Consider the following 22,945-nt stretch of genomic DNA (forward strand, 5'->3'; position numbering starts at 1 on the left):
GAAATTAGGAAGAAATATAAAGTATACGGAGCAATTATAAGGAAAAAATAATAAAATAAATCAGTTCATTCACTGGTGGGAAGGGGTGGGAAGGTGAGGGGCTCCAGGTGTCCACCCCTGATCCTGTAAGCAGGCAAAACACAGGGGGATGGAGATCACCCACCCAGGGACAGCGGGACAGGGAAAGCCAAAGCAGTCACAGGGTGTGGAAAAACCTGGACATGTGTCTCCCCAGCCCCCAGAAAAATAAACCTCCCCAAAAGCCCCGGTTTGGCCCAAAGTTCCTGCGGGCACTGCCCTCGACGCCGCTGTCCCGCGTCCTGCTGCGCCCCAGGAGCTCCTGGGCAGGCAGAACTCAGGGAGGGAACAGCTCAGTGTCCAGAAATCATGGCCAGGGCCCAGTTTTTGAGGGCCAGGGTTGCGTTTTGCAGGTAAATCCAGGAAGAATAGGTGAAGCTCGTCAAGTGGTCCCCCACACACTCCCACGTCACGTCCCCGCTGGAAAAGCAAGGAGAAGGGATTACGGGGGGTCAGAGCCCGAAGGGAGGGATGACATGGGGACACAGGGGACACCCCGGCTGGCACAGGGACAGACAGAACCGCAGCAGCAGCCAGGGAGCCCGCGGGGAAGGGGCGGCAGGGCTGCTCACTTGCAGGAGTCGAGGCAGCGCTGCCAGCCCCGCTGCAGCACTGCAGCCAGGCCCTGCAGCAGCGGCAGCAGGCAGCTCCGCAGCACGAACAGCAGCAGCTCCCGCGCGCACTCGGCCAGGTGCAGCAGCGCCTCGGGGAGCCGGGTCTGGAGCTGGGGGAGCAGAGAGGGGTGAACCCCAAGCCTGTGCCGCTCCCATCCCACCCCTCCCTTCTCCAGCGTCCCTGAGCTCTGCCCGCGCTCTCCAGCACTTGGCAGCCAGGGCACCCACACTGTGAGACACCCATGTCACCCCACTGCCACCAAATGCAGCACCAGGGAGTGCTCTGAGCCCTCTCCCTGCCACGGTCACTGGAGACAGCTGGGGTGGGCCAGTGCCACAGCAGGACAGATGGCATCAGAGGCCTGCTGTGGGGCTGGGCTGTCCCCTTCCCACAACACCAGCACTGGGAGCTCCTGCCAGGAGCAAACACCATCCCACTTCAGGCCTCCCCCTGAGAGGCTTTCCCAGCCCTACAAACCCCCACTGGTGTTCCTTGTCCCCCCCAGCCCTGGAGCCCCCACTCACCCAGTCGCCGAGCCAGGGCAGGCTGCCCTGGAGCCAGGAGAGCAGGGAGCAGCACTGCTGGGACACGGTCCGGGCCACCTCAGCGCTGCTTTTCCAGAGCAGCTCCAGCTGCGGCCCCAGGACGGACACAGCCACGGAACCGTGCTGGGCCAGGCTGTGCTCCAGCCACCTGCAAGGGAGTCCCCAATGGACCACGGCACCGGTGGCACCCGCAGGGCACGCGGCCACGAGGTGCCACCACAGGGTGAACGGGGGGAGCTCCAGTGGGAGCTGCAGGTGCTTCCAGGCAGGGCTGGGGAGCAGCTCCCGGCTCCTCCCGAGCCCTCGCTGTGCCCACCACAGCCTCACGCCGCTGGCACACACCTGTAGCCCTGCAGGCAGCCACGGGACACCTTCTGCCAGGCCAGCTGGGAGGCGGGCAGCACGCCGCAGGAGCGCAGCAGCTGAGCAGAAGACGAGGCTGCAAGAGACAGGAGCGTTCCTTGAGCGGCCCGTGGCTGCGGGGACACGTGTTAGTCTGTCCCCAAGGACTCCGTGGGGACGCACGGCTCGAGCTGCGCTGTGGAACCCCTCGGGAGATCCCCCGGGGGGACAGACGGACAGAACCTCCTGAGCAGGAGACCCTCCCAAAGGGGAACAGGCCTGCAGCGCCTGCATCCCCGGGAGTGCCCAGCCGGACAGACGGACAGGCCCCACGGCACACAGCAGCCACAGCCAAAGGCAGGGACACCGAGGGGCTTTACTCAGGGAACAGCCCGGGAGGGATCCCAGGGAGGAGGATCACTTCTGAGCAAGGGGAAAAAGCCTCAAGCTTGTGACAGGGAAGGTTTAGGCTGCAAACAAAAACCAGTTTATCCATAGAAAGGGCTGTGCAGGCTGCCCAGGGCAACGGTGCAGTTTCCATCCCACGGGGGGTTTAAAAGCCGTGTGGATTTGGCACTTGTGGATGTGGGACAGCGGTGGCCCTGGCAGTGCTGGGGGATGCCTGATGCTCCCAGAGGATTTGTGCACCCTGGATTGTTCCGTGGGTCCCCAGCGTACCTTGGAAGGAGCCGTGCATGTGCACGTCGTGCAGGAAGAAGCCAGCGGCGACGACCAGCAGGACGAGCAGCAGCCGTGACCAGGGGAAGCCCCGGCCCTTCATCTTGCACAGCAGCTCCTGGGGGGGAGGACAAGGCCCTGTCACTGTCACCGCAGGCTCCAGCACAGCCGTGCTGCGCTCTGACCCCACCCAGACCCGGCTGGCCAGGACAGAAACATCTGCTGACAGCTGGGGGGTTGGACAGGGACCAGCACATCTGTCCCCAGCGTGTCCTGCGTGCCTGGCCCAGCACGTGCCGGCAGCAGGAGGGGCCAACCGGCCCCAGCACGGAGCTGAGACCTGGCCCTGGGTGCTGCCTGCCCCTGTCCCCTCCTGTCCCGTCCCTCACCTTGCAGGCGGCGTCACAGGCGGCCACATCCTGGTCCCCTCCGGCCCCCCTGGCTGCCAGCTCCTCATTTGTCACTTTGAAGGAGCGAACCGTTTCCTGCAGTGACTGGTGCACCTTGGGGACAGCAGCAGCTGTGTCAGGAGCCCCCCTGTCCCCACAGACCCCCTGGGCTGCCACGGCACCCAGAGGGCAAGCGCAGGTGCCACGGGGACGCTGCCAGCTCAGGGAGCTCCCCCAGCAGCACGGGGACACCTCCCAGCCCACAGCTGCCCCGTCCCACTGCTCACCCCTACCTTCGTGCTGCTGCTCTCCCAGGACTCCAGGAGGTGGTTCAGCAGCAAACTGGGGGGAAAGGAGAACGGAGGGCTTGGTCAGGAGCTCCAAGAAGGAATTCAGGCGTCCCAAAGGTTCTGTAGGTGAGCACTGGCTCTGCTTGGAGCCACAGCGTGGACTGACCTGGACTGAGCGAGGTGTTTGGTGTAGAGCTGCCTCCAGACGCTGAAGCTCAGTGGGTCCAGGCTCAGGCACTGGCTCATGGAGGTCAGAAGCTGGGGAGGGGGCACAGCAGCTGTGACCCTGTCCCCAGCACACCAGACATCCCACATGTGCCACAGCCAGCCAGCTCCTGAGGCACCAGACACAGCTGCAGCACCCCTGCCCACAGAGGGATGGTCTCCAAGGGTTTCCACCCAAACCACTCTAGGATTTGCTGACTCCCATCCCTGGGAGCAGGCAGCACGACCCCTGTGCTGCCATCACCACGCTCCAGCCGGCACATGTCCATCCTGAGGACCACCAAAGCTCCAGGGACCACCGAAGCTCCAGGGACCACCGAAGCTCCAGGGACCACCAAAGCTCCAGGGACCACCAAAGCTCCAGGGACCAGCAAAGCTCCAGGGACCACCGAAGTGTGCCCCTGCCGGGCTCACCTCCTCCTTCATGGCCGGCGGGCAGGCGGGCGTGGCTCGGGACAGGAAGGAGGGGAAGTAGGTGTGCAGGGCCGCCTCGGGCCGGGCGCCCAGGGCCAGCACCTTCAGGCGGGGGTAGAGGCGCCGCAGCTGCTCCTGCAGGCTGGGGGAGAGCGAGAGGCTGCCGAGGGCCGGCGGGCACCAGGCTGGCACCGGGACACCGAGGACACAGCCGTGCCTGGATGCACCAGCCTACCTGGGGGACAGCGAGTTGTTGGGCATGAAGGCGAAGTCCAGCAGGGGGAAGAAGTCCTTGGGGCCGATCATGCCGAAGCCTTTGGTGAGGTTGGGGTGCATCCTGCAGAACAGAGCCCTGAGCTACTGGGGTGTGGCAAGGGCAGCGCTGGCTCCAGAGCCGGGGCCCTGGCAGCCGCGGGGACACGGGGGTCACTCACATCAGGAGCCGGTCCAGGTAGGAAACGGCGTACGGCGAGAGGGACTTGATGCCGAGCACCGGGAGCATGACGCCGAGCCACACTGCGGGGAGAGGAGGAGGGCTCTGCCGGGCTGCCCTGCGCTGGACAGGCGGGCAGGGCCCTTGGGCAGGGCCTGAGGGCACTGTGCTGCAGAGCAGCAGGGCAGCACGCTCCCTGTCCCTCCGGGCAGGACGGGACACAGCCATTCCCTGTCCCGGCTGAAGACCGTAAGGATCCTTCCCAAGCTCTTCCACCCTGCAGCAGCGCCAGCAGCAGGAGTGGAGCTGCTGGCAGTGCCATCCCACACCGCTGCTGGCAGCTCTCACCTTTCAGGCCCTCCTGGAGGTCGGTGAAGCCAGCCTGCCCCAGCGCCCAGAGCACGGTCAGGCACTTCGCCGGGCGGCTCTGCTGGGAGCGCAACACCTCCAGGTACTGCGGCAGGACAGGACACGTCAGCTGGGAAAAGTGCAGCCCAGCCCAGCCCACCCCAGCCTGGAGCCATGGCACCCACAGCCCCCAGCCCCTGGAAGGGACCCACAGCTCCAGGTGAGGCCACGAGCCATTCTGGGGCAACAGAGGGAACCCCAAACCCAGCTCTGGGGGTGCAGGAGAAACCCCAAACCCAGCTCTGGGGGTGCAGAGGGACGGGGGGAACCCCAAACCCAGCTCTGGGGTGCAGGGGGACAAGGGGAACCCCAAACCCAGCTCTGGGGGTGCAGGGGGACAGGGGGAACCCCAAACCCAGCTCTGGGGGTGCAGGGGGACAGGGGGAACCCCAAACCCAGCTCTGGGGGTGCAGGGGGACAGGGGGAACCCCAAACCCAGCTCTGGGGGTGCAGGGGGACAGGGAAAACCCCAAACCCAGCTCTGGTGGTGTAGAGGGACAGGGGGAACCCCAAACCCAGCTCTGGGGGTGCAGGGGGACAGGGGGAACCCCAAACCCAGCTCTGGGGGTGCAGGGGGACAGGGGAAACCCCAAATCCAGCTCTGGGGGTGCAGAGGGACGGGGGAACCCCAAACCCAGCTCTGGGGGTGCAGAGAGACAGGGGGAACCCCAAACCCAACTCTGGGGGTCCAGAGCTGCTGGGCAGGGCAGGCAGAAGCCACTGGCGACACCAGTGCCTTGGCAGGGGAGGGTGGAGAGGTACAGTGGCTTTGTGCAGTGGCATGGAGGAGCAGCCCCACCAGGTTTACAGCAGCCCCACCTGGCTCAGCCCAGCTCACCTTGCCCAGGTTGGTGGTGGCAATCCGGGGCCTGTACAGGAGAAGGGCCTGGATGCAGATCCTGTAGCCGTGCAGCGACTCCCCTGGAACGGAGATGGGGGAGGTCCTGCTCACCACGGCCTCCGGGCAGGAATTACACAGAGACAACGAGGAGCAGACACTGGGGGGAGGACAGGGAGCCCCAGGTGCTGACCTTGGGCCTTGTCCAGCTCCTGCAGCATGGTGTAGATGCAGTGGTCAAAGAAGAGCTCCAGGAAATCCGACGCCTTCGCCAGCAGGGAGCGGATGATGCTCCTCAGCTCCTTGTTCACCAGGCAGTACGGGTAGTCTGGGGGGCACGAGGGAGGGAAGAGCTTGGTGAGACCCTGTTCTGGAGAGCCCAGCAGAGCTGGGGAACTGACCCAGTGTGAGCTGGGTGCAGGGACTCCTGCCCTAAGGGATGGCTTCCCATGGAATGCTGGTCCTGTGGGACAGACAGGGGTCTGGAGAAAACACTTTGTTCCCCTCTCCCCCGAAATGTTCTCAGTGTGAGCAGGCAGGAAAGGGAAATCCTGCCCCAACATCCCTCCAGCACGGAGGGAGGACAGCTGAGAGCGAGCTCCCAAACTCTGCAGCAGCAGGCAGAGCTCAGGGACCCCAGTGCAGAATGGGGTGACTGGGGAACCCGTGGTTTGCCACAGCTGTATGGGCAACGTTATGGGTACTCTCAGTTCAGTCAGAGAAAGGAGAGGTTTCTGTCAGGCTAGGGCCTGGGAAAGAGTTGCAAAGGAATGTAAATAATTCTCTATCTCTCTTGTTGTTCACATTGTTTGTGGATACGTTCTGCCACCGTGCGTCCTTCACTGAGCACCAATGGTCTGAGATGTTTTTACTTTAAGACCAGTGAAATTGCTGTGCACGATGCTCTCTATAAAAGAGCGATGCATTTGAAATAAAGCAGCTGAAAGCGGGTCTGGGGACAGCTCAGAGCCCAGCAAACCCTCCCCGTTCTGGTCCCAAAGGAGCACAGCCCCCAGCATTGCCGAGGGCAGCAGCACACGGACCGTGGGGGTGCTGGCTCAGCACGGGGTCACTCCTGGGTGCCTGCAGCTTGTAGTTGAGGTACCCAGCCAGGTCCTTCACCCACACCGAGGGGTTCTCGGGGAACACACTCTGGCTCTTCTGCAGCTCCTTCTGCAGATCCACCAGGTCCAGCTGCAAGTGACAGACAGACAAACTCAACCAGGATGGACAGAACTGGGCAAAAAGAACAGGCAGGAGAAAGGTAACTCTGACTCCTGAGGGGCCATGGAGGGAAATGCTGCCACCTCCATCCCATATGGAAAACCCCCGCTGCCAGAGCTCCAGAGCATTGCCTGGGGCAGCTGGCTCCCAGCCAGAGAGCCCATCAGCCCAAACGTGCTGATCAGCATGGCAAGCACAGGCCCACGGTGATCCCAGCCATGGCTGGTCCTCACTCCACACCCAGAGTCCTCCAGGGAGGAAACAGCCACGAGCAACCAAACCCACCTGTTGAACAGCCCAGCATACCAAACCAGGCATGCACAGCAGCTCCCACCCCTCTCCTGCCATCCAGACACACCCATGCCCTGCTTTTCTCCGTGGGGCTGCTCCATCAGGGCTTGCTGCAAGGCTCAGACTCTGTGAGAGCCTGAACATGCACCACGGCCTCAGGAGAGGAATTCCACACAAACCAGCTGGTGGTACAGCAGGAAAGGAGACCTGTCCCAAAAGCCCCGTCCCTGAGGTGACAGGGCCACGCAGTGTGTGTCCCCGCTGAGCACAGGGACAGCCCCGCTGCCCTGCCTCCCCAGGGAACACGGGAACGCCACAGTCCTGCACCAGCTGTCGCTGGGCAGAAGCTGCACGTGGAGCTGCTGGAGCGGTGCAGAGAACCCCCACCCAGTTCAGGGGGACACAGAGGGAACCCCCTCGTCTGGGGGGAGTGAAGGTCCCAGGGCGTGACGGGGACAGGGGAGAAGTGACCGAGCAATGTGGGGACACATCAGCCCAGCCCAGCCTGCCTCGGCCACTTCTGGAACCTTCCACGATCAGGACAGACACAGACAGGTTCTGCAGAGCCAGCCAGAGCACAGCAGCTGCAGGAGGGACTCCCGGGCCCGCCAGCGAGGCAGGGAGGAGGTTCCAGCCACGACCAGGCTTCCCTGGGGTTCCTCCCAGCACAGTGGTGAGGAGGGGAACAGGAATCCCCTTCCAGCCCCTCCTGCCCCGCACGGCTCCCCTGGCAGCGGGAACGGCGGCCCGGAGCTCCCGGTGCTCCGCAGGGACCCGGCCGGGCAAACTCACGGCTTTCAGGGCTTCCTCCAGCGAGCGGCACCGGCCCGGCTGAGCTCCAGCGTCGTTCCCCGACGCCTTCTTGCCGCTCTTGCCGGTGTGCTGCTTCCGCGGCGGCGGCTCGGCGGCCGGGGGCACCTGCTCCTTGTTCTGCCGCCGCAGCGCCCGCTCGAAGCCCAGCTGGAAGATGGTGCTGGAGGTGGCGATGGGCGCTGGGAGGGAGAGGGGAAGCGTGACGGAGGCGCCGTGGGCGGCACGAGGAGCAGACCGCGGCCCCCGTCCGTGAGCACGGGCCCGGTGCACGGACCGCTCGGTACCGGGGGGCGCCACACGAGCCCCGCGGAGCCCGCCCGGCCTCGGCGGCCGCTCCCGCACCGGCCGCGCCACCCTGCAGCTACACCCGCCTCTCCCCAGCACCCACCGGGAACCCCCGGTCACCCACACACGGCGCCCCCCGACCCGCGGCCCGCCGCACCGGGGCCCGCGTGTGCCGACACTCACCGGGCAGGGGCACAGCGCGCCCGGCGTTGGCCTCTCCCAGGGCACGGCGGCTGCCGGCACCGCCCGCAGGTCCCCGGCGGGGTTTCCGCACCACCTCCCAGCGGCCGGGCCCGCCGCCGGCCGTGCCCGGGCCCGGGGCCGTTCGCGCCGCCGCCATCGGAACCGGAGCGCCACGGGCGGCGCCGGGCCGGGGCCGGGGCGCGTGCGCGCGCCGCCGCCGCTGATTGGCTGCGGCCCGGGAGAGGCGCCGCTCGTGCCGGCTGCCACGTCCCAGCCCCGCCCCTCCGGGAGGCGGGACCGGGCGGGCATGGCCACGCCCCCAGAGGGCGGAGCCAGCGCGCGCCTCCTCCCCAGAGCCCCGCCCACAGCGGGTCCGTGACGCTGCGGGGGGCGTGGGGGAGGAGCTACGAGAATGACGCAGGGAAAGGGGCGTGGTCACGAACGGGGGCGTGCCCAGGGCTCTCGCGCCACCGGCAGGGGCGGAGCGTTGCGATCAGGTGGGGCGTGTCCATGCAAATGAGGCAGCGCCGCGCGGCATGCCGGGACACAGCCCGCGCAAAGAGCGCGCTGCCCTCGCGTGTCCGCGGGCGCTGCGCGGGCCGGGCCGCGCGGACCGGGCCGTGCGGGCCGCGCCGTGCGCGGGGCCGGGGCAGCGGGGCCGGGCTCGGGGCGGCCGTGTGGTGGCGAGGCGTGCGGCGGGCGGGCGTTGCGGTCGGGGCGGGAGGAAGTCATACTTACCTGGCAGGGGAGACACCATGATCAGGCAGGTGGTTTTCCCAGGGCGAGGCTCATCCCTTGCACTCCGGGTGTGCTGACCCCTGCGATTTCCCCAAATGCGGGAAACTCGACTGCATAATTTGTGGTAGTGGGGGACTGCGTTCGCGCTCTCCCCTGGTCTCAATGGTCAAAGAACAGTTTAACACCGCGCTTTCCTCTCGATGTATCAGAAACTCTTGTAAGCCCGCGCTGTGATAACTCTGCCCATCAGTCCCGCATCGCGGACCGCCTGCGGGCTCACGGCCATCGGCCCTCCGCGGCTCTTCGCTGTCCTGTCCCTCCGCGGCACTTTGCTGTCTTGTCCCTGTCGCTGCAGGACCAACCTCAGCCGGGTGTGCCCAGACAGTGCCGCGGGAAGCGGGACCGGCGTCTCGCCCCTTCCCCCGTGGTGACTCCCCGGTGGCACCGCAGTGTTTCCCCGCTCCGCAGACACGGTGTGGGACAGGCCGGGACCATCCCGTCTGCCGAGGCGGCCGCCCAGAGCCTCCCGTTAGGGATCCGCTGGGCCTTTCCTGCGTCCCCTGGATCCCCGGCTGCTCCCGACCCTCTCTGCCCTCCGAGCCCGCACGATCCCGCAGGCCCTTGTGTCCGGATCGCTGCCCCGTCCCGATTCGGTGCCAGGCGCTCCAACCTCCGCCCCAGAGAGCAAAGCTGTGTCGGTGCGGGGGCGGCTCGGTCCTGAGACAGAGCAAAAATTTAACAGGGTAGAAATCCATTTGGATTTAGGTGAAATGTGCCGCTTTGAACTTGCTAAATAAGCTGTTTATTCTGGTAACTGCAGCACTAGCAAAACTACCCCAGCTAAGGAGAAAGAATGTAAATTTCCACACTGAAAAGATAAGAAAGACTCCTGGAACTTTGAAACAGACAAGGCAGAGTGACCCAGGAGTTCTTTCTGAACTTTCTGACAAAAACTGAGTACAGGTGTAACTAGCTGTAAGTGTAACGCGAAATCAGCATAATGAATATGCATGAAGCTAATGTGAAATTCTATGGATACGGAAATTAGTAATAAGCGTAATAAAAGCGTAATAAAAAAGGATCGGGAGTTCTCAGAAGCGCGCATGTCCATTGAAGGGCAATGAGTCCCCAGATACGTGCAGCGCTGTGGATAAACAAACATACCCATTCTCTACAAATATTTATTGGAATTGTGGGGTTTGATTTTTCATCCGCGTTACAGTTCCACGGGGTACGAAACGAAGAACGGGCCCACGGCCGAGCCCAGAAATCCCCGAAATGAGGGCACAGGTAGAGATCTCTTGTTTAGAGCGCTTTGATCTGTTTTTGACCATTGAGACCAGGGGAGAGCGCGAACGCAGTCCCCCACTACCACAAATTATGCAGTCGAGTTTCCCGCATTTGGGGAAATCGCAGGGGTCAGCACACCCGGAGTGCAAGGGATGAGCCTCGCCCTGGGAAAACCACCTGCCTGATCATGGTGTCTCCCCTGCCAGGTAAGTATGACTTCCTCCCGCCCCAACCGCGCCCCCCGCCCGCCGCACGCCTCGCCACCACACGGCCGCCCCGAGCCCGGCCCCGCTGCCCCGGCCCCGCGCACGGCGCGGCCCGCACGGCCCGGTCCGCGCGGCCCGGCCCGCGCAGCGCCCGCGGACACGCGAGGGCAGCGCGCTCTTTGCGCGGGCTGTGTCCCGGCATGCCGCGCGGCGCTGCCTCATTTGCATGGACACGCCCCCAGCCCCGCCGCTCCCGGAGCCCCCGGGCCGGGCCCCGCCGGGAGCCCCGTGTGCCGCGGGGCCGCTGCCCCGAGCCCGCAGCGCTTCGCTCCCTTCGGGCCGGGCTGTTCCCAGCACCGGCCACGGGCTCAGCGGTCACGAGCTCCCGCTGCCGGAATTACCTTTTCCCCGGGTGCTCCCGGTCCTGCCGGGACCCTCCCGGTGCTCCCGGTCCGCACAGCCCGCCCCTCTCGGTTTTCTCTTTCCCCTCAGACAAACGGTGAGCCGAGCGTGCGGCGTTCCCGGGAGAACCGCTCGGTCCCAGGCTCTGTCTGCAGGCACGGATGGACAACTCAAAAAGCTGCAGACTTCCATTCAAACCTCGAGATATCAGTTCCCCCTTAGAGCCGGATCTTCCCACTCAAGGGCAAAGAAAAGGCGGCTCTGTTCACCCCCAGGGCTACGAGAGAAGAATCTGTCACACCAACCCCCCAAAGTGCGTCCTGGTCTCTGGGAGCGGGGCCAGGAGAGCGCTGGGATTCGGGACAACCCCAGGAACATCAGCGCTCTGGGCGCAGCGTTCCCGTAACTCTCGCTCCAGCCCGCCCCGATGATTTAGGCTTCTTCTCGGGGCCACCAGAGTGGCAAATTCAAACTGGCAATAACCCAAACTGTAAAAAAGAGCCTATGAACATTTCCAGTCCTCGCTGGACCTCTCATCTTATCGGGTTGGTCTTTTCTCAGCGCTTGGACTCCCGGTTTCAGTTCAGCTTTTCGCAGACTCACGTTTCTCTCTTGCCCCAGGACTCCCCAAAGCCCAAACCAGTGACATGAGGGCACCCAAAACTTTCCCTGGCTGAATGGGCAGAGCTGCACTTTCCATGCATTTTCCAAAGGAATGTGCAAACCAGACAGAGATCTTTGGAAAAGTTATTGTGCATTTACCTTGCACAGCAAACCCTGCCTCAGCAGTGGCAAAGAGCACTCGGGCACGAGGAGAAAGCGATGGGGTCATTTTGTGTTCTCAGTCCTGAATTCCATGGGATGCCCGGGGGATTTCCTGCCCTGAGGTTTTTCCTTCCCTGAGGGATTTCCTGCCCTGAGGGATTTCCTCCCACTGCAGCAACAACAATGACCTTTTACTCCAAGGTCCTTCACAGCCAGTAACTACGGAACAAGAGATCCCAGTATCCACTGGAAAATCCACGGCTCCATTTCCCGGCTTAAGTGGAGCCAAAGGATTGGCCGGGGAGAGAGGAGATGCCTGCGGTCCCCGTCAGCCCAGCCCAGTCTCTTCCCCTTCTGATTTCTGCTTCTGTCCAGGCTCAGCCCATCCTGCCTGCAGCCCAGCCCGTGATATTTCGGATGGAGTTAATCCCAGCTCACGAGCTGGTCCCTGCACTGAGCCTCGCCTTCTGCCTCTGCACCGCCCCGACAACAGATTTGGTCATTTCTTGTGGCCCTTCTCTTGCACTTCTCCCCACGGCTGCAGCATCAGCTGGGAAATCCCCATCCCCTCTGCTCCTTGTGTTTTCCGGAGTTCCTATCCCAGACCCGGCACGGGCTGCCGAGCAGCGCCGTGTTAAACAGCGCCGAGCTCGCCTCCCGTGCTGGGTCCGGATCCGTTCGGGGTCCGGTTCCCTTCGGGCGGATCCGAACCGGGACCGGGAGGGACGGGGCGCTCCGCCGCGCCGCCAGGGGGCGCTGCCACGAGGGGCGGGACCCGCGGCGGGGGTTGGGGAGGGGCGTGTCCATGCAAATGAGGCAGCGCCGCGCGGCATGCCGGGACACAGCCCGCGCAAAGAGCGCGCTGCCCTCGCGTGTCCGCGGGCGCTGCGCGGGCCGGGCTGCGCGGACCGGGCCGTGCGGGCCGCGCCGTGCGCGGGGCCGGGGCAGCGGGGCCGGGCTCGGGGCGGCCGTGTGGTGGCGAGGCGTGCGGCGGGCGGGCGGCGCGGTTGGGGCGGGAGGAAGTCATACTTACCTGGCAGGGGAGACACCATGATCAGGCAGGTGGTTTTCCCAGGGCGAGGCTCATCCCTTGCACTCCGGGTGTGCTGACCCCTGCGATTTCCCCAAATGCGGGAAACTCGACTGCATAATTTGTGGTAGTGGGGGACTGCGTTCGCGCTCTCCCCTGGTCTCAATGGTCAAAAACAGATGAAACCGACAGCGCTGACATAACCCGACCGAGGAGCCTTTTTGTCCCCACTATTCCTCGGCCTCCAGGTTACTCTGCTCATTCTATGATCCATTTCTGCTCCGTTAAATCACGAACCGCGCCATCCCGCACGCCACCGAGCCAGGAGCAGCTGCCAGGGTCCCTCCACCCGCGTGAATCTCTAAAGAAACCGGTCACCCAATTTCTCAACCCGGCCCTCCCTGCACGCTGCCGTCCCAGAGCCTCCACCCGGGTCCACTCCAGCTTCCCACCCTCCTGCGAGGGTCAGGAAGAGCCCAAGAGCTTGCAGCGACCCCCAGCACGGGCAGGACGCGGTGTTACCACACGAGTTTATTTAAATAAAATCGAACACAGATGCAGCGTTGCGACCGGAGTGACGGACCAGACAAGCGATGCGACAGGGACGCGGCAGCGGGGCGGGTGGGCTCTGCGAGCCCTCGCGGTGACCCACCCCAGCCCCGGCTCCGTGGGGCCACAGGCGAGAGGAGAGGGCCCACTGCCGTTCCGTGCCGTGCTGAGGACAGGCCCCTCTCCGGGACCCCCGTGGCTGCTGGTGCCTCCCGCTGCCATGGCCGCACTGGGCTGGGGCTCCCTTTTCTCCTTCCCAGGAACCCGAACCAACATCTCCCTCCTCTGCTCCGTGGCCTCCTGCTCCAACGCGCTGCCAGGCCGGCACTCGCTCTGCCACGGGGGTTCTGGGGCTCCCAGCAAGGTGAGCAGCACGCGGCACCCTGGGCCAGCCCCGCGGCCTCGCCTTCCTTCTCCCTCTCACCGTGGGCACGCAGGACGCCAGGGCGGACGTGGCACTCGCTCACACCGGGGGACAACAGAAATAAATATGGGGAGGGGGTGGCGCGGGCCAGGCCCCGGCACGGCGCCAGAGCCCGGCCCGGCCCCGGCCCCCGGCGCGGCCGCGCTCCTCGCCCAGGGATGTCGGCTGGTTATGGAGATGGCGGCGTCCCCCTGGAGCTGCCGGAGGCCGCGATGGCGTGTGACGGTGCGGGGCGAGGCGCGGGCTCGGGCCTCCAATGTCTGTGGTGGGGGCGGCGCGGGGGGCGCGGGCGCGGGCCGGGGCTAGTACTCGTCTTGGTCCTCTGGCGGCTGCTCCTCCAGCTCGTCGTCCTCTGGTGGGGCAAAGCCCTCCTGCAGGGAACCATGGAGCTGTCGGCACAGGGGTGGCACCGGCGGGCACACCAACCTCCACCAGGCTTGGCGTGAGGGCTTTGGCAAAGCCCAAACCCCTCCTGGCACCCCACGCAGTGAACAAGGCCGAGGCAACTGTGGGGGAAGGGAGACCCTCCCCGCCCAGGGAAGTCCCCGAGGCTCCAGGGGGATGCCCGGCTCTCACCTCCGTGGCGTAGAGGACGCTGACGATGCCGGTGATGATGGGGCTGTTCTCGTTCTCGTGCTCTTGGCAGATGAGCTCAATGTCCCGCAGTTTGCTGAAGTAGAAATCTCGCTCCTTCTCCAGCCCATCCACTGTCAGCTTCAGGTCCATCAGCTGTGGCACAGGGAGATGGCCGAAACCTTCAGCCCCCCAGTCCCACGGTGCCCCCCAGGCCGGGGGTCCGGCAGGGACCCCCTCCCTACCTGCTGGTTGAGCTCCAGGATCTGCGCGTCAGCCTCGGTGCCGCCGTTGCGGGCAGCGGGCGAGTTTTTCCGTAGGATGCCGCTGGGCACGTTGCCGAGGCGGGCTGGGTTTGGGGTGTTCTTGGGGCCCGTTGGGGAGGTCCTCTGGGGGACTTGACAGCACACGGGGACCAATGGGTTAATGCCGGCCGGGGGTCTGCCAGCATGGACCCCCCCCATTGAGTGGGGGGCAGCGGTGGGCAGCAAGGGCAGGCAGATACCCTGTACACAGCCACGGCCCCAGGCTCTCCCAGCTTCAGCCTCCCCCTGCCTCAGTTTCCCCTGGCAGATCCTGCCCCCAGCCCTCCAGGGGTGCTTGTGGCTTGTTTGGGGCTCAGCACGGGATCTGAGGAGGCCCCAGTCCTTGGCAGCTCCCACTGGGCCAGCACAGGGAGCCCCCAGTGCCCACGGGAGCTGCACAGCACGGGGGGATGGCAGCCAGGGGGACTGGGGTGACAAACCACGCCAGCCTGGGGGCAGCCAGGATCCCTGCCTCAGTGTCCCCGCAGACCCGCCCAGCCCCCCCGGCACAGGCAGGCAGGCAGGCAGCAGAGCGGGGGCAGGCAGGGGTCGGGGGGCGCCTGGCCACGACCCACGGGGTGCAGAGGGCGGGGGGCAGCGCTCGCTGCGGGGCCCCGGACATTACCTGCAGTGCCAATGGGTTTCTTGGGTTTGTTGTAGATGTGATCACCTGGGTTAGGGGGGGGCACGACGTCCTGGCCCTGCCGCGCCAGCAGCGGGTTGTACTCCTTCCCGTCGTAGTTGGCGTCAAAGAACTTCTTGAACCACTGGATGAACTCAAAATTGTCCTGGAACTTGCCCTTCACCAGCCGCTCCACCGCGATGATCTGGGGGCACGTGGAGGGGCCGGTGGGGCAGCGGTCCCGGCACGGCCCCGGCACGGTGGGGACACCGGCACGGCGGGGACACCGGCACGGGGGGGACACCAGCACAGGGCAGCACGGCCCGGCAGAGCCGCCTCCCGTGGGCAGGGGCAGCCCCCGCCGTCCCCAGGGACCTACTTTGTCCACTCCCATCTTCTTGAAGGCGGCCTGCAGCACCTTGAAGTTGTGGATGTACTCGTGCTCCAGCTTGGCCTGGAACTTCACCTTCCGCAGGTGCACGCAGCCGGGGAACAGCATGTCCATGAACTGGCAATAGGCAGCCCCTGCGCCGGCCCGAGCCGCGGTCAGGGGGGCCGGGGGCACCCTGACAACGCCCCCCATGCCCCCCACGCCGCCCCACGCGCCCACCTGAGCAGAGCTGCTCGATCTTGGTGTAGTTGAGCTGCAGGGAGTCGTTGACCCAGGCCAGCATGTCATGGCGGCTCAGGTTCTCGCTGGTCACCGACGTCGAGTACACATTGACGGCCATGCCCCAGCTGCCAAGAGACGGCGGTCACACCGGCACCCCGGGCACCCCGGGCACCCCAACCCGCACCAGGGGCACTGGGAGCCAGGGCATCCATCCCAGCCATGCTCCAGCACTGGGAGCACTGGGAACTGGGGCATCCATCCCACCCTGACTCCAGCACTGGGAGCACTGGGATCCGGGGTGCCCATCCCACCCAGACTCCAGCACTGGGAGCACTGGGAGCGCTGGGAACTGGGGTGCCCATCCCACCCAGACTCCAGCACTGGGAGCTGGGGTGTCCATCCCACCCAGACTCCAGCACTGGGAGCACTGGGAGCCGGGACATCCATCCCACCCAGACTCCAGCACTGGGAGCACTGGGAGCCGGGACATCCATCCCAGCCATGCTCCAACACTGGGAGCGCTGGGAACTGGGGTGCCCATCCCACCCAGACTCCAGCACTGGGAGCACTGGGAGCACTGGGAGCCGGGACATCCATCCCAGCCATGCTCCAACACTGGGAGCGCTGGGAACTGGGGTGCCCATCCCACCCAGACTCCAGCACTGGGAGCACTGGGAGCACTGGGAGCCGGGGTGCCCATCCCACCCAGACTCCAGCACTGGGAGCACTGGGAGCACTGGGAGCCGGGACATCCATCCCAGCCGTGCTCCAACACCAAGGCACAGCAGCCCAGCCTGCCGCAGTGCAGCCTGTGGGACCCCCCAACTCCAGGCGCACCCCAAGGTATGGCAGGGAAGCACGAGGGCCCCCAAAGCCCCGGTGTGGCCCACGCGGTCAGGGGGAGCCCTGGCCTGAACAGGGGTACCCAGGTTTGGGGGACTGGATACAGAGCAGGATGTGGCTGACAGGGAAGGGGTCCCGGGGCGCAGGCACTGCTGAGGGGATGCCAGCACTGCCCAGGGCACTGCCCAGCACCGAGGGGCTGCTGCCCTGGGTGAGCCCACGGGGCTCCTGGGGGCTGCTGCCTGTAAGCAGCTTAGGGCCCCCCTCTCCAGCCCCCGGTGCTGCCTAATCTGCCGGGGCCGGGATGGGGATCGGGGTCCATTAGAGCCGGGCTTAGAGGGGCAACATCTGCCGGCAGGCGGCCTCCGCCCAGATGGCTGGGGGCTCCAGGACCCCCTGGCCGCAGTCCCAGCACGGCAGGGAGCCCCAGCAGAGTGCGGGCACCGAGCCCCAGTCTCACTGTTCTGCACAAAATGCTTCGGTGCAGCGATGAGGAGCGGCCCTGCTGCCCCTTCCCGGGAGCGGGGTCCCGGTGCCCCCTCCCGCGGCCCCCCCGCACGGCAGCGGCGGCAGCGGCGGCGTTAATCCGCTTCGCTCCTCGGCGAGGGGAGCCGCGGGCCCGGGCCAGCTGCCAGGCGGGGGCAGGGGGAGGTGCAGCCCCCCGAGCCCCCCTTGCCGTGCCACATCCCGGGGGAATGAGGGCGGACCGTGCCAGCGCACAGCTGCGCCCTGGGGTGCGGCGCTGCCGCCCCGGGGTCTGTCACCCCCAGGGCCCGTTCGGGGGGCAGAAGGTCCCGGTGGCAGCAGTGCCCCCACTCTCCGGTACAGCACCGCGGTGACTCAGCACCGGCGATGCGGCGCGGCCGTAGCCGATTGAACCCCACCGATCCGAGCCGATCCGTCCCCTGCCGCCGCCGGGACCCCCGGGACCCCCGTCCCAGCCCGCCGTGTTACCGCACGCAGCCGCGGGGGATGGGGGGTCGGTATTTTTAGCCACCACCGCAGCAGCAGCTGGAACCGAGGCCCCCGCGCCGCCGCCGCCCCCGGCACGCCGAGGTGCGCACCGGCCCGCTCCCGGTACCGGCGGCGGCCGCAGCCCGTCCCGCGGCATCGCGGCGGTGGGGTGCGGGCAGGGGTCCCCCCAGGGCTCTCCCCATCGTGCCCCCTCCCCTGGCTCCGGCAGCGGAGCTGAGTCATGCGCGGCGCTGAGCCAGAGCCACGCGCACTGCGGTGCCGCGGCTGCCGGTACCGCCGCACCGGGCACGGGGCTGCGGCGGGGGCGGCAGCGCCGCACGGGGCACGGGGCACGGGCCGCGTGCCCGCACGGCGACGAGCGGCCGGCACCCCCCTGCCACCGCCGGCCCTCCCCCAAATAACGGGGCAGCCCCCGAGGCAGCACCCCACCGCGGGCCGTGGGGCCACGCCGCGCCCGGGCCGAGCGGGGGATGCCCGCGGGAGAGACCCGGCACGGCCGCCAAGGCTCTGCGGCATCCTGCCCCCGGGGCGCTCGTGGGGGACGCGACACGGACCCCCGATCCCCGCCGGGGTGAGCCGGGGTGTCACCGCGCCAGCCGCACCTCGAGTCCCGCACACGCCGGCACACGTGAGAGCGCGGGGGCGAGCCCGGACACGCGGGGAGCACCGCGATCCACACCGAGAGCCCTGACACGCGGGGAGCACCGCGATCCACACCGAGAGCCCCGACACGCGGGGAGCACCCCGAGCCACACCGAGAGCCCTGACACGCGGGGAGCACCCCGAGCCACAGCGAGAGCCCCGACACGCGGGGAGCACCCCGAGCCGCACCCCGAGCCACACCGAGAGCCCTGACACGAGACCCCGATCCACACCGAGAGCCCTGACACGCGGGGAGCACCCCGAGCCACACCGAGAGCCCTGACACGAGACCCCGAGCCACACCGAGAGCCCGGACACGCGGGGAGCACCGTGATCCCGCCGGGAGCACCTTGACCCACCGGGAGAACCCCGACCCCGGCGGGCACCGGCGCGTCCCGATGGCGGAGCGGGGACGCCGCCCGGGGCTCGCGGTGCCACCCGGCCCGTCCCCGCCCTCCCAAACGCCTCCCGAGCCCCGGTGTAATGACAGGGCAGCCGGGGCCCGCGGCACCCTCCGACCCACCGCCGCCCCGACGCCGGGCGATGGACGCGCCCAGGGCCGCCAGCCTCCGGCCCAGCCGGTTTGCCGCCGGCTGCTGCCAAAAAATCCGAATGAAAATAAGAGCCGAGCCCAGATTCCCGGCAGGCCGACGGGAGAGGGGTTGTTGCCGGGCGCCCGGCCAGGCGGGGGACGCTTACCGCTGCATTTTAATTGTCCGGGCGGGAGCGGCTAATCACGGCCCGACGGCCACCGAAGCCCCGGGCGTGCGTCCGTGCCCGTCCCGCGGCGCTGCCGGGGCGCACGCAGAGGTCGTCCGGGCCCGGTCCCACGGCGCAGCCCCCGCGGCCGCTCTGCCCAAACAAACGGGAGCAGAGTGAGGCCGTGAGGTGCCGGCGCGGCGGCCGAGGGCGGCACCGACGGCGGGCACCGGGAGCCGAGCGGCGCGGCGGTGCCGGCCCGGCAGCTCCGCGGTGCCGGTGCGAACCGGGCTGCTGCGGCTGGCGGGTTCTATTTTGGGAGCCGTGCCGGTGGCTTCTCAAGTGACAAACGCGCCAGGGGGGTGGCAGACAGCCCGGCGGGGGCCGAGCGCCGTGCGGAGCCGCCGCGGGGCTGGCAGCGGGCACGGTGGACCGGGTGTTAGCGGCGAGGGCCGCTCGCCCACGTCCCCCCCGGGAGCCCCCAGAGCCGCTGCCCCCGCCCCGAGCAGCGCCGCGGCCGCGTTTGCCGGGACCGGCAGCGCCCGGCCTCGCACCGGCTCCATCCCCAGCTCCGTACCGGCTCCGGCCCCGGCACCGCTTCCCGGTGGCAGCGCCCGTCCCGGCCCGCGGCGAGGCAAACCGGCCGCTCACGCACCGGGAGCTGGCGGCTCCCGGCGGCGATGCTCGGCCCGAGCGCCCAAATCCCCCCGCCGCGCTGGGCTCCCGCTAACCTAAATAAGTCGGTACGGCGGCGGGAGCATGTGCAGAGCGGAGCCCTCCCCCCGCTCCTGAAATATTAATGCCGCGGGATGAGCCGAGCCGGAGCGGGCGGGCTGCGGGACACGCCGCATCCCCGGCCGGCGACAGGCCCCACGGTCCCCCCGGGAGGCACCGGGAGCGCTCACGGCACCCCCGGGAGCCCCGTCACCCTGCGGGGCGTCAGAGGGGCCCCTCGGGAAGATCCCCGGCGGGAGATGGGGCTGGGTATCCCGGGAATGGCGGGGCAGCGCAGGGAAGGGCCCCGGACCCATCCCGAGACGCGCGCGGCAGTGACACCGTCACCTTACCGGTGACACCGCCGCACCGGTGACACCGCCGCCGCCGTGCCGCCATCAGCCCGAGGACCGAGAGCGGGTCACGCCCGGTGTGTCACGGTGACAGCCACCTGCCGTTTTGGACAGCCACGGCGGCATCCCGGGAACATCACCCCCGGCGGCACACGCGGAACGGGACCGGCGGCCCCGGCAGTGCCCGAGCGGCGGCGCCCCGGGAGCCGCGGGACCCCCCGAGACCGGAGCTCTCCGGGTGATGCCCGGGCCCCGATGATGGCCCGTACCGGCAGCGACGCCCGGTGCTGCGCGGTGCCGGAGCCGACACTACAGCTCCCGGTGTGCCTGACCGGCGCCGAGCCGGTACCGTACCGTGACACGCCGGGGCCGTTCCGTACCGGGACCGCACCGTGCCGTGCCCGCGGTCCCGCAGGAGCCGCAGCCGGGACGCCGCAGCGGCCGCCGCTGAGTCAGGCCGGGCCTCGCCGCCACCGGCCCCGCGGGACCGCCTGGCCTCGCCGCTCGGCCCGGACCCGTTCGCGGCCCGGTTTCAACCGCTCCATCCCCGGCGTTACCGCACGAACCGGCCCCCACCTCCGGGCGCTCCATCTCCGGAGGCCCCTCTCCCCTCTGGCCTGGCTTCTCCAGCCCCGTTGCCGGCCCGGCCGCGCCGCTCCATCCCCGAGGGCCCCGCGGCCCCCCCGCCGGTCCTGCCGGGCGGCGGCGGCCGGTGCGGGGATGCGGCTGATGTCAGCAGCGCTGCCCGCTCCCTCCCTTGCCCCCCGGGCGGTCCCGCCGCACTCACCGCTCGGCCGCGGCCGCCGCCGCTCCGCTGCCCCCGCTCCGCTGCTCCGGGACCGGGACCGGGACCGGGACCGGGCCGGAACCGCACGGACCGACCGCGCCTGCGCCGCCCCCCCCGCGGGCGGTGCCAACCGCCCCGCCCCGCCCCCGCTGCCATGGCAACGGGCCGGGCCACGCCCCCTTAGCGGTAGGATGATTGGCCACGCCCCCACGACATCGGCAACTGCTGGCCACGCCCCTCTTTGCTGCCATGGCAACGCGCCTGGCCACGCCCCCTCCGGCCATGACAACGGACATGGCCGAGCCCCCTGTCGCCATGGCAACGGGCCCGACCAGCGCCCCCTGCTGGCGGGCGGCGGGGTCTGCACCCCCGGAGCCTCCGGGGACCCCCAAAACACCCTCGGATCCCCCTAAACACCCCCAAAACACCTCCAGAACCCCCTAAACACCCCCAAAACACCTCCAGAGCCCCCTAAACACCCCCAAAACACCCCCAGAGCCCCCTAAACACCCCATAAACACCCCCAAAACACCCCCAGAGCCTCCGGGGACCCCCAAAACACCCCCAGACCCTCCAAAACACCCACAGAACCCCCCTAAACACCCCCTAAACACCCCTAGACCTCCCCTAAACACCCCCAGAACCCCCTAAACACCCCCAAAACACCCCCAGAACCCCCTAAACACCCCCTAAACACCCCCAGAACCCCCCTAAACACCCCCTAAACACCCCCAGACCCCCCAAACCCCCCCAGACACCCCCAGAGCCCCCCTAAACACCCCCTTAACACCCCCAGACTCTCCTAAACACCCCCTAAACACCCCGAAAACACCTCTAGAACCCCCTAAACACCCCCAGACCCCCCTAAACACCCCCAGAGCCCCCTAAACACCCCCTTAACACTCCAAGACCCTCCTAAACACCCTCTAAACACCTTTAGACCCCCCCAAACACCCCCAGACCTTCCCATAACACCCCCAGACCCCCCTAAACACCCCCTAGAGCCATCGGGGACCCTCCCCAGGACCCTTCTGTGACCCTTCAAGACTCTTCCTGGGGCCCCCACCCAGAGCCCCCCAAGACCTCCCCTTCTAAGAACCCCCCCGGCTCCCTCCGGAGTCCCCCCAGGACCCCTTCGGGATTCCCCAAGGCTCCCTCGGGCCCTCCCAGGGCCCCTCCTGAGCCCCAAATCCCGGGCACACCGGAGACCCCCAGGACCCCCCACACCCCCCTGCACCCCCTGTGCACCCCAGCAGAGGGTGACAGGGCCAGCGCTGTGACCCCCGCCTTGTCTTACCGTGTCTCCACGCGTGTCCACACGTGTCCCCAAAGCTTCACGCATGTCCCATGTCCCCTGGTGTTCTATGGCGACACATCGCTGTGCCTGTCCCCACGTGTGTCCCCCCTGTGTCCCCCATGGCCCCCTTTGTGTCCCTGTGTCCCCCCATGTCCCTGTGTCCCCCCATGTCCCTGTGTCCCCCCACATCCCTGTGTCCCCATGATCCCCCCTGTGTGCCCCCCATGTCCCCGTGCCCCCCTGTGTCCCTGTGTCAGGGCCCTTTTTCTGCCCCCAGCGCAGAATTGGGGGGGTCCCTCACCCCTGGGCTGTGGCCGTGGGGTCCCTAAGGCTGCCCCTCATCCCTGCCCCCCATCCTGCCCCCCATCCCTGCCCCATCCCTGCCCCCCTCCTGCCCCATCCCTGCCCCCCTCCTGCCCCATCCCGCCCCATCCCTGCCCCCCATCCCTGCCCCCCATCCCTGCCCCCCATCCCTGCCCCATCCTGCCCCCCATCCCTGCCCCATCCCTGCCCCATCCCCAGACCCACAGAGGAGCGGCGGGCGCTGTGAACGGTCTTTAATGAGCAAACACGGACGGCAGTTCCTAAATCGGCCGCGCGGGACCCCCGGGGGACACGGGACCCCCGCCAGGGCCCGCGGGCCCCCAAACACCTACAGGGACCTACAGGGGGAGGGCACAGGGGACACGGGGGGCGAGGGAGGGGACGGGCCCGGGACACCCCAACAGCACCGGGGGGACGGGGACCGGGGGCCACCGGGGGACACGGGGACACGCGGGCCCGTGGGGCGGGGGGCTGCAGGTGGGGGTGACCTGGGGGGTGACCTGGGGGTGACCAGCAGCTCACCTGGCAGGTGGGGGTGACCTGGGGGTGACCAGCAGCTCACCTGGCAGGTGAGCACTGACCCGGGACCGCACCTGCAGGGGAGGGTCTGGCACAGGTGGCACAGAGGTGGCACATGGGACACACGCCTGCAGGTGTGTTGACACAGGGGTGTGACCCGGGTGTGACACAGGGCTGTGACACAGGGGTGTGACCCGGGTGTGACCCGGGCGTGACACAGGGCT

At 67.8% G+C, this 22,945-nt stretch overlaps 2 protein-coding genes, 1 long non-coding RNA gene and 3 other non-coding genes across 12 annotated transcripts; 2 read left to right on the plus strand and 4 right to left on the minus strand.

Annotated features, from left to right (window-relative positions):
• Positions 1 to 34: 34 nt before the first annotated feature.
• Positions 35 to 8,264, minus strand: TMEM214 (transmembrane protein 214). 2 transcript variants are annotated; one of them, XM_032745313.3, is made up of 17 exons: positions 8,052 to 8,264; positions 7,563 to 7,762; positions 6,299 to 6,449; positions 5,449 to 5,583; positions 5,256 to 5,338; positions 4,358 to 4,463; positions 4,011 to 4,092; positions 3,812 to 3,913; positions 3,577 to 3,718; positions 3,104 to 3,195; positions 2,941 to 2,989; positions 2,648 to 2,761; positions 2,259 to 2,376; positions 1,581 to 1,677; positions 1,218 to 1,386; positions 651 to 802; positions 35 to 498 (listed from the first exon to the last, which is right to left on the minus strand). In XM_032745313.3, the coding sequence occupies exons 1-17, from the start codon at positions 8,206 to 8,208 to the stop codon at positions 372 to 374; spliced, it is 2,076 nt and encodes a 691-aa protein (XP_032601204.3). In that variant the 5' UTR covers positions 8,209 to 8,264; the 3' UTR covers positions 35 to 371. The 2 variants fall into 2 exon arrangements, with proteins under 2 accessions (XP_032601204.3, XP_072782301.1); XM_072926200.1 differs by having other exon boundaries at positions 3,812 to 3,928.
• Positions 8,265 to 8,781: 517 nt separating this feature from the next.
• LOC115494759 (U1 spliceosomal RNA) lies at positions 8,782 to 8,945 on the plus strand. Its single transcript, XR_003959821.3, has one exon. It is a non-coding gene; the product is annotated as a U1 spliceosomal RNA (small nuclear RNA).
• A 1,184-nt stretch (positions 8,946 to 10,129) lies between these two features.
• LOC115494756 (U1 spliceosomal RNA) lies at positions 10,130 to 10,293 on the minus strand. Its single transcript, XR_003959818.1, has one exon. It is a non-coding gene; the product is annotated as a U1 spliceosomal RNA (small nuclear RNA).
• Positions 10,294 to 12,477: 2,184 nt separating this feature from the next.
• Positions 12,478 to 12,641, plus strand: LOC115494745 (U1 spliceosomal RNA). Its single transcript, XR_003959807.1, has one exon. It is a non-coding gene; the product is annotated as a U1 spliceosomal RNA (small nuclear RNA).
• Positions 12,642 to 13,000: 359 nt separating this feature from the next.
• On the minus strand, positions 13,001 to 20,726 carry MAPRE3 (microtubule associated protein RP/EB family member 3). Of its 6 annotated transcripts, none has more exons than XM_030269795.4 (8): positions 19,305 to 19,445; positions 18,728 to 18,880; positions 15,566 to 15,693; positions 15,335 to 15,480; positions 15,004 to 15,160; positions 14,274 to 14,425; positions 14,032 to 14,184; positions 13,001 to 13,826 (listed from the first exon to the last, which is right to left on the minus strand). In XM_030269795.4, the coding sequence occupies exons 2-8, from the start codon at positions 18,733 to 18,735 to the stop codon at positions 13,758 to 13,760; spliced, it is 813 nt and encodes a 270-aa protein (XP_030125655.2). In that variant the 5' UTR covers positions 18,736 to 18,880; positions 19,305 to 19,445; the 3' UTR covers positions 13,001 to 13,757. The 6 variants fall into 6 exon arrangements, with proteins under 6 accessions (XP_030125655.2, XP_030125653.2, XP_030125656.2 ...); XM_030269793.4 differs by having other exon boundaries at positions 14,959 to 15,160; XM_030269796.4 differs by lacking the exons at positions 18,728 to 18,880; positions 19,305 to 19,445 and adding an exon at positions 20,582 to 20,726.
• Positions 20,727 to 22,420: 1,694 nt separating this feature from the next.
• Positions 22,421 to 22,875, minus strand: LOC115494669 (uncharacterized). The gene is made up of 2 exons (XR_012054711.1): positions 22,743 to 22,875; positions 22,421 to 22,702 (listed from the first exon to the last, which is right to left on the minus strand). It is a non-coding gene; the product is annotated as an uncharacterized lncRNA (long non-coding RNA).
• Between the last annotated feature and the right edge of the window lie 70 nt (positions 22,876 to 22,945).

Source organism: Taeniopygia guttata, chromosome 3, assembly GCF_048771995.1.
Source record: "Taeniopygia guttata chromosome 3, bTaeGut7.mat, whole genome shotgun sequence".
Classification (NCBI taxonomy): Eukaryota; Metazoa; Chordata; class Aves; order Passeriformes; family Estrildidae; genus Taeniopygia; species Taeniopygia guttata.